This window comes from Aquarana catesbeiana, linkage group LG11 (genome assembly GCF_042186555.1).
Source record: "Aquarana catesbeiana isolate 2022-GZ linkage group LG11, ASM4218655v1, whole genome shotgun sequence".
NCBI classification, from domain to species: domain Eukaryota; kingdom Metazoa; phylum Chordata; class Amphibia; order Anura; family Ranidae; genus Aquarana; species Aquarana catesbeiana.
The window spans coordinates 44,826,741-44,840,920 of NC_133334.1; the positions used below are offsets into that span (position 1 = coordinate 44,826,741).

Below are 14,180 nucleotides of genomic sequence, written 5' to 3' on the forward strand. Positions count from 1 at the left end.
TTGCAGCATTTACTTGAATGCATTGCTTTCATCTATAGAATGAGCTGCAATAAGAGCAGTTTCCCTGAATGCTTTTGACTATAGTGACCCTGCTCTCTCCCTCTCCCTCTTGTCTGCTCAGTGACTGGTCTGTCAGCTTCTGCTGGGAGATGAGCAGAGGTGGATATAAATATCGTTGGTCAGTGGTAAAGTGCTATGGCTGAGCTGTTGGAGAAGATCAACACTTCAGACAAGTCGCCAGCAGCTAACGACAAGTTGAGATCAAGTTCGAATAAACTTTGCTCCGAGTCAACCCCCCTTTTAGAGAAGACTCCATGCAAGCTAAGAAAACCCCACCTCCTTTTGAGCTAAGCAGTTGGTTTCTTTGATCTAAGTATAAGTGGAGCTGGAGTTGAGGTATTTTTAGAGCAATTGACTCCTTAAACCACGTGTGCCCACGTTGATCAGGATGACTGTTCAATCGGCGCTTGTGCCAATCCTACTCTTGGTGCTGGTTTCGGGGATGGTACACTGCATGCCGCGATTATCTCCCCAACGAAACGACACCCTGGAGCGACGCTGGGAGAAACTCTACTCTAAGCAAATGGCTAGGATGCCGGGGGAGAGGAAAGACGCAAACCGGGAGGGTGACTATTTGCTGGGCATCAAGCGCTTGCGACGACTTTACTGCAATGTGGGCATCGGATTTCATATTCAAGTTTTGCCGGATGGAAAAATAAATGGGATGCACAATGAAAATAAATACAGTGAGTATAAGGTTTTTTTTTCTTTATATTTTGCTGAAAAAAATATAAAATGCTTCTTTTTTTTTTTTTTTTTTTTTTTAATGCAACATTTACCTGTTTGAGTTTCTTTTTTTATTACAATTCATTTATAAATTTACAGATTATTTCATCATCTTGTAGATTAGTCACACTGATTTCACTTGATCTTTGCCGTAGTGCCTAAAGCTTAGGGGCAAATCTGCTGAACTTAAGATAAAGTTAATTGTAATAATTAAATGGAGCAGTAACAGGAAAGTGACACTTAAAGCAAAGACTGGATTGCGTTCTGCTTGGTCTGTGTCGCGAGATTAGTGTCATTTAAAATGCGATCTTGTCTTGCTTGTTTAATAATGTTATATTAAAAGAATTAAAAAGTGATAGGTCAAGTGCTGGAAAGTTTGTATTTGCCAGATTTTTTTTTTTTTTTTTTCAAGGGGAACTAATAAAGGCTTTTAGAAGCTGCGATAATCTCTCATTTCAGTAGTCTGCAAAGACCCTTCTTCTGCAGAGACAAGAAAATTCTTAAGCCACGAGCTGATGTCAGGTGCTGTGTTTCAGTACATACTTGACGGACAGACATAGAAACTTTGGAGAATCAAGTAACAGTTGTCAACTCAAAGCTGTAGGTTTGCAGAGGACATGGGAATTTTATTATTGACAATGAGCTACAGAAATACAAATAGGTTCGCAAATGTGTATAATTAATAACTTTCTACATTAAAAATGGTAAAAAATTCTTTTGAAACCAGTATATCTTATGTGCTCAGCTGAGTAGGGTATTGCTGGGACAACCGATTTGTATATTGGATGCTGTGACCCTATTGTTTCATTTCATAATAATATTATATGCTACATGTTTATGTCAGTTCTTTGAGATTTATACCGTTTCCTCTTAATAAAGGAATTACAAAAAAAAAAAAAAGGTAAAAAAATAAAAAAATAACCAAAACAAGGTGATTTCGGCTTTGTGAGCATAACATGCTATAACTAAATCAGTAGGATTTTTACTTTCTCAGCACAACATAGTATTAAATGATCCCTAAAACTGATATTAGCCTTATAAAAATATGAGTACAAGAAAAGTTGGAAAGCTTAGAGTTTTTGGCATATGTATCCCTGAAATAGGTGAGGATCGGGCAGATCACATTTGAGGTTGTGCATTGAAAAATCTTTAGCGGACCTCCACAGTCTTTTACAGTGCTATACATATTATAATTTCCATTCAGCCTTATAATGATATTGGAAACTGACTTTAATTGGCTTAAGAGGTTTGACTTAAGACAGTATCTACATAGAGTTGTTCAAAAAAAAAAAAAAAAAAATATATATATATATATATATATATATATATATACTGCGAGTTACGAACACAATAGGGACTGTAGGTTTGTTCGTAAGTCAAAGTTGTTCATAAGTCGCAACACTGCGTTCGTAAGTGTAACGTCCGCCTGTGCATGGATGTGGGATGTCCCGGGCGCTTGTTATGTTATCTAGGGCTATTCTGGCCATACAGTACATGTAGTACTGCGGTATGGGATGTGTCTGGAGGTATCCAGGACCAGCGTAGAGCACAAGTGGCCAGCATTTGAGGCCGTTCGTAAGTAGGAGTCGTTCGTAACTCGGATGTTCGTAACTCAGGTGTTCGTAACTCGGGGACTGCCTGTACAGAGTTTAAAAACAATTATGCCCCGTACACAACACGGTCGGATATTCCGATGGAAAATGTTCGATGGGAGCTTGTTGTCGGAAATTCCGACCGTGTGTAGGCTCCATCGGACATTTTCCATAGGAATTTCCGTCACACAAAATTTGAGATCTGGATCTCAAATTTTCGACAACAAAATCCGTTGTCATAAATTCTGATCATGTGTACACAATTTTGACACACAAAGTTCCACGCACGCTCGGAATCAAGCAGAAGAGCCTCACTAGCTATTGAACTTCATTTTTCTCGGCTCGTCGTACGTGTTGTACGTCACCGCGTTCTTGACGTTCGGAATTTCCGACAAGATTTGTGTGACTGTGTGTATGCAAGACAAGTTTGAGCCAACATTCGTCGGAAAAAATCCATGGATTTTGTTGTCGGAATGTCCGATCAATGTCCGATCGTGTGTACGGGGCATTAGAGTGAATGATATTTTACCGAAATTACACATATAGAATGCAAGTTATGTTGTACTGTATTTTTTCTCAGTTATGACATGGTATTTGTTTAAATGGCAAACAATACATTTAAATTGTATATATTATATGATGAAACAAAAAAAATGTATTACCAGTAATATTTTCCAGATTTAATACTTGGAATAATGTAAGTCAAAGAGCAAAATGATTGCAGCAAATTCTGTAAATCAATGCATTGTATAGATTTCTCTATCTTGTGCACCTGGGATACCCAACCTGTAAATGTCTATGTACAGTGGTGAATGCAATGTGTTTCAGTGTTAATCTGAACCATCATCAAAAACAATGGGTGCAGTAGGGCAGTGGTTCTCAACCTCAGTCCTCAAGTACCCCCAACGGGCCATGTTTTCAGGTTTTTCTTTACTTTACACAGCTGCTTTAAATCAATAACAATGATATGGCATTGACAAGAGCTATTTTATCTAAAGCCCTGTACACACAATTTTCCAATGGGAAATGTTGGATGTGAGCTTGTTGGCAATAAGTCCGACCATGTGTATTCTCCATCGGACAATTGTTGTTGACTTTCCGCCAACAAATCTTGGCTAGCATGCTCTCAAATTTTCCGCCAACAAATGTGTGTTGTCGGACTTTCCGATAGTGTGCACACTAGTCCGTCGGACAAAAGTCCAAAATACAAACACGCATGCTCGGAATCAAGGATGAGCCGAAAACGCTCGATCTTGTAAAACTAGTGTTCGTAATGGAGATATCACGTACGTCTTGTACGTCACTACATTTATAATTGTTGGCCAACATTTGCGTGACTGTGTGTATGCAAGATAAGTTGGAGCCAACACCCCTCGAACAAGATTCCACGGTTTTGTTGTCGGAAAGTCTAATCGTGTGTACGGAGCTTTAGGGAAGTACCCAAAACATAGCCCGTTGGGGGGTACTTGAAGGTTGAGGTTGAGCAGGTTGAGGTTGAGTAGGGCAATACCTCTGTCAGCTTGCAGTGAATGAATTTGAATGCATCAGGTCCTGAGACTGTGTGCTGCGTCTGTGGTCTCCACACAAAACCTGACCTGTGAGGAATAAAAAAAAAAAAAAAACCACAAATGCCAAATCACATTTCGAAATGCATCTTGTTGTTGAGACCTTGCATCTATCCCAAGGCAATGCATCATACAATAACACATGGAACCCATATATTAGTGAAAGATGATTTATAACTGTAACTTTCACAGCAGTGAAAGATGATTTCTAACTGGTTGCTATGGGTGACTGCCAGGTGACTTTACATGTCATCATTGCTTTAATGAATAAGCCATCATACCTAGTACTACATCCACTAGCCATTTTTCACACATAGGGGTTTATGCTTGAACAGTTATGCCGTGTACACACGGTCGGACTTTCCGACGGGAAATGTTGGATGTGAGCTTGTTGTCGGAAAGTCCGACCGTGTGTACGCTCCATCGAAGATTTGCTGTCGGACTTTCCGCCAACAAATGTTTGAGGGCAGGTTCTCAAATTTTCCGCCGACAAAACTTGTTGTCGGAAAGTCCGATCGTGTATACACAAGTCCGTCGCACAAAAGTTTGCGCATGCTCGGAATCAAGCAGAAGGAGCCGCACTGGCTATTGAACTTCCTTTTTCTCGGCTCGTCGTACGTCTTGTACGTCACCGCGTTCCCACATTCTGAATTTTTGGCCAACATTTGTGTGACCGTGTGAATGCAAGACAAGTTTGAACCAACATCCTTCAAACAAAAATCCACGGTTTTGTTGTCGGAAAGTCCGATCGTGTGTACGCGGCATAATAGTTAACTGAAGTGTTTCTAAAGGGTGAAAGATCTAAAAGCTGCTATCTTGTTAGCTTGCAACTGTCAAACTTTGTGTATGTTTTGAATGTTGGAGCTTTAAGGAAAAAAAGTTTTGTTCAAAACACGTTACTGATTTTGGACCTGCAAATAGTTTCTGGCAACAATTAAACAAGTGTGTTGTTAGTCTAATTACCCTCATCTACGCATGTATTTAAGTGCTGTGAGCAAGCTTATGTCACTATCCACAACAGCACTGGGATACATATAGAAGCAGATTGTAATGGAATCATACACAACAAAGTGATATCACTTACAGCCTACCATAATGAAACTGGATCAGAGAATTGACAGCCTTCAAATGCATCCCAAGTATCTGAGACTTTTGCGGTATGCAGAAAATACCATGCACCTGCCAGGAAGAAAAGCAAAACTAATCAAACATTTATTATTATATAATAAATTAGTTAAGAAACAGCTTTTCACCCTTTCTACATTCATAAACAAATTTACACGCGATGACACTGGATAAGTCCCAGCACTCGGTTAGGGGGAGCTATCTTACACCCCCTGTATATACAAGTGAAGTCTGCATCTTCCCTAAAAGAGGTGGACATCATATTTTAAAGCTTACTTTATCAAAAATGTTTTCCTCTAAACCAGGGGTCTCCAAACTTTCTAAGCGAAGGACCAGTCTATTTTCCTTCAGGCTTTAGTGGGGCCGGGCTGTGGCCAGTCGCGGGTAGAAAATGCCCTAGCATCAGTGCTCCATCATTGGTTTTAGTGGGAGAAATAGTGCTTCGTTGTTGGTATAAATTAGATGAATAGTGCCCCGTTGATGGAGTCGGCAGAGGGAATGGTGCCCAATTTGTTGGGGTTAGTTGGTGGGATAGTGCCCCAAGGGCCAGATAAAGGCAAGCAAAGGGCCACGCCGCAGTTTGGAGATCACTGCTTTAAATCATGGGACTTTATTAGTAAAACAATTATAGTGATATTAAAATATAACATAGAAGTCTTCCTGGTATTTATTAGAAATGTAGTCACGAAGAGATGATGCCATTGAAACATCAGATGGCTTACATTAAAGGGTTTTTTTTTTACTTTTTCCAATAAGAATTGCCCTGATTATTGACTGCTTCTATTTTTTGAGCCTAGGAGACTCTTCTTTAGATCAGAACAGAAGGTATATTTGTACATTGGCTAAATCAGTGCATTTTAAATGACAGTTTCTATTGTCCCATACATAATTTGGACTTTTACTATAGGTGCCAAATATCCGTAATGAAACACTGATCTAGCCATGTTTCTCTTGTAGTAATATGAAAATGGCCAGAAGCCTGGGAAATAAATGCCATTCCACCGCCAATGCCACTCCTACCTACAATATCATTAACAGATTCCAGCACTCACACTACAGTAACACAGTATAACAAACTACTGTGACCCCTTTAGCAGATGTACAGTACAGAGCACTGGATGGTGCAACCAACAACTTAATGGAAGGTCTTAAAGCACCTCAAGACACTCTGGCAGAACGTTCAAATCATTGCTCATGGAGCATCATGCAGGTACTGTTCTTCTTTCTGCCTGGGTTATGCCTCCAGCACCAACCTTTATGTCAGAGAGAACTACAGTCATGTGAAAAGAACAACGTTTACAAATGCCAACCTGACTAGTGAGATAATGATCATCTCACTAGATAGAACAACATGATCTGATTTTAAGCAGTCAGGTTGACATTTGCATCCTTTGCTCTTTTGACATTACTGCAGTCTTCTCTGAAGTGACCCTGGTGGCATACTCCAGGGGAGGAAGGGAACACAACCTTTGTGGGGCTGGAGAACTTGGTTATTGCTCTGAAGGTTTGTTAGGAGTATCTTGAAACACTTGCATACCTTACATTATATTATGGGTCCCACCATTCACTACGTGTACTTACATGTGTTTCAATCTGTACATCTGTCAAGGATATTGTAATTGTAATCACTAGTACCAGTTGTCTGAGTGCTGAGTGAAATCTATTATTGATAAGTATTAATACTAGTCAGTTTTGCGCCTCAGCTGAATGTGTAAATATTTTCTAAATCAGGCCTCCTGCACCTGAGAACCAGAAATGTTGGATAGCCAAATCTGGCCGTAAGTAGGCAACAGTATTTATGCATAATCTCGCGTACACACGAGCGGACTTTTCGACCGGACTGGGCCGACAGACAGAGTCCGGTCGAAAAGTCAGCTCGTCTGTATGCTAGTCCGACGGACGAAAACCGATGCTAGGGCAGCTATTGGCTACTGGCTATCAACTTCCTTATTTTAGTCCGGTGTACGTCATCACGTACGAATCCGTCGGACTTTGGTGTGATCGTGTGTAGGCAAGTCCATTTGTACAGAAAGTCCGTCGGATAGACCGTCTGACCAGTCCGGTCGAAAAGTCTGCCCGTGTGTAGGTGGCATAACAGTTCACAATAGTAAGTAACTAATGTGAACAATGGGCACGATGGCGTAAATTGATGGGCTGTCTAAAATCATTAATGTATAAAGAAATAAAGAAAAGAAAGAAAAAAAGGGGCAAAAGTGGTAAAAAAAAAATGAATGACCTTGATGAAAGAGGAAAGGTAACACTTTGTGATGTTTTCTTTGTAGGTTTGTTGGAAATCTCACCTGTGGAAGTTGGAGTGGTGAGCCTGTATGGTGTTAATAGCGGACTATTTGTTGCCATGAATGGAAAAGGAAAGCTATATGGATCAGTAAGTAATACAAACCTATTTTGTACTTTTGATTACAAGTTCATTAGAACTTTGTGTGTCAGATTTCACTTCAAATTGATAAGATAAGGAAATTTATCAAGAGTCATAACAAAGGGAAAATTTTAATTTGTTAGGCGATAATTGTAAAGCAACAGCAAAGACTGTGAGACATGAAGTAGTTCCAATAAGCTTGAAATGATACGGGTTGGGCAAGCTTGGTTCTCCAGAAGAGTGGCCAGTGACAGCATTCTGTACATTGCTTTCATGAATTGTTGCAACACGTAGAAAGGCTTATTCCTTTTTCTATAGAGAAAAGGGAATGAACAGATATTTGCTAAAATAATATAGAATTTCTGGTGTGATAACATACATATCTTTCATGACTGTGGCTAACCCCTCATATTACCTAACTACAGAAACAAAAAACCTTGAAACTCTCATAATGCCCTTATTTACTGAGCTGGCTAAGGCATGAGCTAATGGTAACTTGTATACTTCATTATTAGTGGGTGGACATGTAATGCTGTGTAGTTCACTGAATACGTAAGAGGGAGCTTTTAATAACATGAAAGTGGAGTAGTTCCAAGCTACCACTTGCATACTCCAAAGTACATGCCATTCCTTGCATTGCTAGCTGGGCGATTTAATTAATCTTGTCTGGGGTAAAATGGGAACAGTTCCCTGTGGACCATTCATGTTGCAATAAATCAGACTATACAATAAACACCATCATTTATTACCTGTTCCATGCGGTTATAGGATTCTCCATGACATTTTATTTTCCATATTTATGTAGTACATATTTATTACATAGCTCTTAAGGGGGCTTGTAGAACCACAATTCCTGCCCCAGAAGAACATATTGTATAATGTCCCTATCACATTCATACCACTAAACTCATTCCACGCCAGTTCACCTAACTATGCTTATGTCAACTGGAGCATCCAGAAGTAGTCCACAGAAAAATTGGGAGAAACGAGGAATATCATGTAGATGTTACTTAACCAGTGTACTTAAAAAAGAAGATGCTGCGTTCAGTGGTTTCTTCTGCCTAAACCTACATCACCAATGGATACAGTAATGATGTGGGGGTCAGCAGGAGGAACCACCGAGCACAGCAGAGGACTAGGAGATTGACATTCCCAGAAGTGTCACTTTATAAAGAAACTTCACACCTCCACAGCACAGGCAGGGGGAGAGTTAGGTATTCCCCTTCTTTTTTTATGCAGGGAGATATTTAAATAAAACATTGACTTTAGTAACAAGTTGCTTTAAAATGTATGTTTAGCTTCTCATTTCCTGTCTGGTGAAACCATTGACAAAGAACAGAAAGTGAGGGTCAATCTCACTAACGAAGCCCCACTTAGCAGTTAAAACATGGCAAGGATTCTAACCTTTCCCCATGCTATCCAAAGCTAAAAAAAATTTTTAGCTTGACATTCACTTTAAAGTGGACCCATCATGAATCCTGCCTACCTACATCAGTGCCCAAGGTGCTGGTAAATACCTTACTATTCAGTCAAACCAAACTTATTCTCCAGGACACTCTATATTCCCCCATACACAATCCAACAAATAGCATTATTCCAACATGCCAGCACTTAAGCATGATGCTCCACGTTCTACAATGAAATGCAAGACTGCTGAAGCTCCCACATTGCATTGTGATACTGGGAGGTTTTTATATATTCCCATATTCATATTTTATATGCTTCCTGCAAGAAGGGGAAAGCAAGATTGATTTAAGCCATGACAAGAAACAGAATCTGTCTAAAAATGGTCATATACATAGAAAATTCATCAAGAACCAGACAAACCAGACAAACCCTGTCGGCACCCTCCCACCGGACATCCTTCGATCTGAAAATTGACTGAGACCGGTAAAAAACTGTCCGCCTAACAACCACTTCATCCAATCAGATGTAGCCATTGTTTGGGTATTCTGACAGGCGTGGATGCCAGCTGTCAGAATACAATAGCCAGCAGGGAACATTTCTCCTTCCATGCTGAACAAGAGAAATATTAGAGTGTACAACCAACTTAAGCCTGTATGAACTTTGGCAGTTCGACCAATGACCAAAGCCACCCACTTTCACCCACAATTATGACACCACAGTCACAACATCAGCTGATAATCACCTGTCTATGGTAGCACCAGATGCTTTCCATCTGATCACACTTGGTGGTAACTATCAACTGTACATGTTAGAAAACCGTTATAATCATTATTATTGCTACATATCTTGTCAATTTCTTATCACTGATGATAAACATACATTATATTCATGTTAATGGAGCAATCTAGAGCCTTCTAAACAAGAGTTAATTTACAAACGGCAAATAGACAGTGTACTTTGAAAGTGCAGTTGCTCCAGAGCTTAGTAAATGATGGGAAGGAGTGCTGATTTCTATCATCCAATCATGTGCAAGCAAAAATTCAGTTTTTTTTTCCTTGCATGTTATTGGGTATTCTTTGTAAAGTGAAGCTTCACCTCTTTTACTAAGCATCGGAGCAACTGCACCAATGAGAGTCACAGGATTCGTCCACACCTCAAAGGAGTCGTCTAGTGATTCTTGTTATACTGAAAGCCAATATATGTTTTGTATCTTTTTAGCTTGGTTCTTTTATGTCGGCCGTGGTTGCACAGGACTCCCCTCCCTTTGAGGCGTGGACGAATCCAGTGACTCTCATTGGTGGTCTCTTTTCAAAGGATGCCCCCATATTAGCTAATAACCCAGCAAAATCAGAATGGGTCATTTTAGATGATCTAACTCAAATATCACATTGTAAAAAAAATGGAGCTAGATTCACCCAAATTACTTCGAGCTTTTTTTTTTTTTTTTTTTTTTTTTACAAACAACGTACTTTATTTGAGAAGAGTGTATGTTTACAGGGCATTAGCAGTAGTAACACCATCACTATGCACATACAAAGCAAAAAAATAATATAAACTGGACAACATATATGATACCAGTGTCGGTATGCAAAGAAAAAAATGTTAACAGTGACATTACATATTCTAACCACGTGGGTACATTATAAGGAGAGGTTGTCTATCTTGCATTACTCCCAAGGTATGCAGGGTCTTCGTCTATCTCATTACATGTGGAGGCAGTTTCCAACCAGGTATCCCAAATTTTCCCATATTTGGTCGGGCAGCCTCTGTGAGCATAGAGCTCTTTTTTGTAGGGTAGCACACTATTAACTGCAGATATCAACTCTTCAAGAGTTGGTTGTAGTGCCCTGAGCCACTTTCGTGCTGTGAGTAATCCAGCTGTGAACAGCGTTTCCTGTAAGAATATGTAGTGAAACTTGTCAGAGTCTGGGTCCGGAAACACTCCCAGTATACATTGTTTGGGGCATAACGCAAGAGGGCACCCCATCTTGTCATGTATGAATTTCACTATATGAGACCAATAGTCCTGTATTACTGGGCATGACCAAATGGAAGAAATTGCCGATGGAGCTTCCACATCTGGGACATAGTGAACTGTGGTTGTTTCTCTATTTGGCTAAGTGTAGGGGATGTCAGGAAGGACCTATTTATAATATATAGTTGTGTAAGGCAGTCTGATAACATGGGAGAAACCTTCCTGCATGCATCCAATGCTTCTTCCCATTCGTCCTCCTCCATCTCCCCCACGTCCCCAGTCCATCTGTCTTTTAATCGATAAGCAAGAGTTGTAGCGGTTGGACGGAGGAGAGAATCGTAAAATATTGAGATTAGTTTTGGTTTTTAACCTTCTATGAGGAGGTGAGTTGCCATCTAGATAAATGAAGGCCCGTAGACGTGGTGTATCTGGATTTTGCAAAAGCATTTGAAACAGTTCCCCATAAACGTTTACTGTACAAAATAAGGTGCGTTGGCATGGACCATAGGGTGAGTACATGGATTGAAAACTGGCTACAAGGGCGAGTTCAGAGGGTGGTGATAAATGGGGAGTACTCAGAATGGTCAGGGGTGGGTAGTGGGGTTCCCCAGGGTTCTGTGCTGGGACCAATCCTGTTTAATTTGTTTATAAACGACCTGGAGGATGGGGGAAACAGTTCAATCTCTGTATTTGCGGACGATACTAAGCTAAGCAGGGCAATAACTTCTCCGCAGGATGTGGAAACCTTTCAGAAAGATCTGAACAAATGAATGGGGTGGGCAACTACATGGCAAATGAGGTTCAATGTAGAAACATGTATAATAATGCATTTGGGTGGCAAAAATATGAATGTAATCTATACACTGGGGGGAGAACCTCTGGGGGAATCTAGGATGGATAAGGACCTGGGGGTCCTAGTAGATGATATGCTCAGCAATGGCATGCAATGCCAAGCTGCTGCTAACAAAGCAAACTAAATATTGGCATGCATTAAAAAAGGGATCAACTCCAGAGATAAAACAATAATTCTCCCGCTCTGCAAGACTCTGGTCCGGCCGCACCTGGAGTATGCTGTCCAGTTCTGGGCACCAGTCCTCAGGAAGGATGTACTGGAAATGTAGCGAGTACAAAGAAGGGCAACAAAGCTAATAAAGGGTCTGGAGGATATTAGTTATGAGGAAAGGTTGCGAGCACTGAACTTATTCTCTCTGGAGAAGAGACGCTTGAGAGGGGATATGATTTCAATTTACAAATACTGTACTGGTGACCTCACAATAGGGATAACATTTTTTTGCGAAAGGGAGTATAACAAGATACGTAGCCACTCATTAAAATTAGAAGAAAAGAGGTTTAACCTTAAACTACGTAGAGGGTTCTTTACTGTAAGAGCGGCAAGGATGTGGAATTCCCTTCCACAGTCGGTGGTCTCAGCGGGGAGCATTGATAGTTTCAAGAAACTATTAGATAAGCACCTGAACGACCGCAACATACAGGGATATACAATGTAATACTGACATATAATCACACACATAGGTTGGACTTGATGGACTTGTGTCTTTTTTCAACCTCACCTACTACGTAACTATGTAACATCTAGTTGTCCAGATTGGAACACTTCTAGCTTTTAATGTATTTGAACTTTTGGGTTTACTTAGTTGTTATGTTACATTTTATGATGCACAGGAGTGCTAAACAGGTCTTGTACTTTTTTATTTTTTTTTTCTACAGAAACAATTCACAGATGATTGCAAATTCAAAGAGACACTTCTCCCAAATAACTACAATGCCTATGAATCAAGACGATACCCTGGAATGTACATCGCTCTAAACAAAAACGGAAGGACAAAAAAGGGGAACAGAGTTTCCCCCACAATGACACTGACGCATTTTCTGCCTCGGATTTGACAACATTTCCCCCCTCCCCTCCCCCGAGGACTCCTGGGAACAGGCTGTGGGGGGGAAAGAACTTGGTGCACTTTGAAGACACAGTTAAATGCAAGAGCTGATGTAACATATTTAACTTAATAATTTAAGTCTGTATATATGGTTCAGGAGAAACGTTATTTATAGCTAATTACTTTTGTATTTTCCCTTAATATTTTATTTCTCTTTTATTGGGGGGGGGGGGGGGGGGGACTGTAGTTTATTAACTTGGAGAACTGCTGGATGGGCCTACAACGTGTTGCTATGCAATGTGCTGTAAGTCGCAGCAGTAGCGGTAAAAAAAAAAAAAAAAGTTGGTGCCATTGCCGAGCTGCTAATCACGACACGGTTTTGTACTGTTTACAAGCTGCACACAATTGTGTCCTTGTGCACATATTTCTTGGCTAAAGCAGATAAGATGAAACAAGTGTTAGGCCCAAGCTACCAATAGTGTTTCCTCCGCTCAGTTACTATTAAACTGAGAGAGTGTCAGTTTACCTCTTGTACAGAAAGATCAGTGTGAGAAGAGGACTTCACAAATCTGTTTTTAGAGCTGTCAGTGCTGAACTCTGAACCGCTCTGACAGTCAATCTTTGCTATGTCTCCACCGATCACAAGGCCTCTTAACCCCTTCTTTGGTAAAGGGTCTAGCACTTAAAAGTATGGATCTATCTGCTTGAGGCTGAAAATGATAAGACACAAGTGATTTTAGGTGCTATTGAGTGTAATGGAGCTGGAGAACGTCTTAAAGTCAGATGTTGCTTAAAGGATAAACCATAAAAACTCTCTCAGAGATCATGTGAAGTAAGCAGTAGGTGAAAATCTAAACAGAGCACGACGTTTAAAGCTGAACTTTGGGTAAAAAAAAAAATCTTCCACGCATAGGCAATCGCAGGGGGTTTGCCTTAAAGGAGAAATAACCCCCCCAAAAAAGGTTAATTAAATCCACAAGTGGAGGGGGTGGAGACAAGACCAGTCACCCTGCACAAGGAAAAAGGGCAGCAGTGCCCGGGCTTTATTACAGGAAGCTGCGCAGAGGCAACCTTTGCAGGATTACTGCACAGATCTGGAAGGAATAGAATAGAAGTGAGAATACACAAGGCTCTTTTGCTTAGACATAATCCCCAGAGTTCAGCTTTAAAATGTATCTTTTTCTTTAGTTTGCTTGTTTTGGATAGAATAGGGGAGGGTTACATCCTCTGTCAGGTTTTTACTGCTGTCTGTGTCCCTGCTGGGGAGATTTACCCTCTTTATTTGTTCTGGTGACCATTGTCACTGGGACAAAAATTAGTGGGGAAACCTACAATTTCACTAGAATAGGAATATAGGTGAAACCTTCCAATGGGTGATCACTGTGCAGAGAATTCCTCTCACTTCCTATTGTGTTTCAAGACAGGAAGTGAAGGAAAATCTACCCAACGTAACAAGCA

General features: G+C 40.4%; 1 protein-coding gene across 1 annotated transcript; it reads left to right on the forward strand.

Annotated features, from left to right (window-relative positions):
* The first annotated feature begins 447 nt into the window (after positions 1-447).
* Positions 448-12,819, forward strand: FGF4 (fibroblast growth factor 4). Its single transcript, XM_073606043.1, has 3 exons — positions 448-746; positions 7,351-7,454; positions 12,556-12,819. The coding sequence occupies exons 1-3, from the start codon at positions 449-451 to the stop codon at positions 12,730-12,732; spliced, it is 579 nt and encodes a 192-aa protein (XP_073462144.1). The 5' UTR covers position 448; the 3' UTR covers positions 12,733-12,819.
* Positions 12,820-14,180: the final 1,361 nt, after the last annotated feature.

Bases quoted from the DNA above. Each gene is read 5' to 3' on its own strand.
- FGF4 (XM_073606043.1), top strand. From the start codon at position 449: ATGACTGTTCAATCGGCGCTTGTGCCAATCCTACTCTTGGTGCTGGTT. The intron at 747-7,350 runs GTGAGTATAAGG...TTTTCTTTGTAG, and splicing joins GCACAATGAAAATAAATACA to GTTTGTTGGAAATCTCACCT. The intron at 7,455-12,555 runs GTAAGTAATACA...TTTTTTCTACAG, and splicing joins AAGGAAAGCTATATGGATCA to AAACAATTCACAGATGATTG.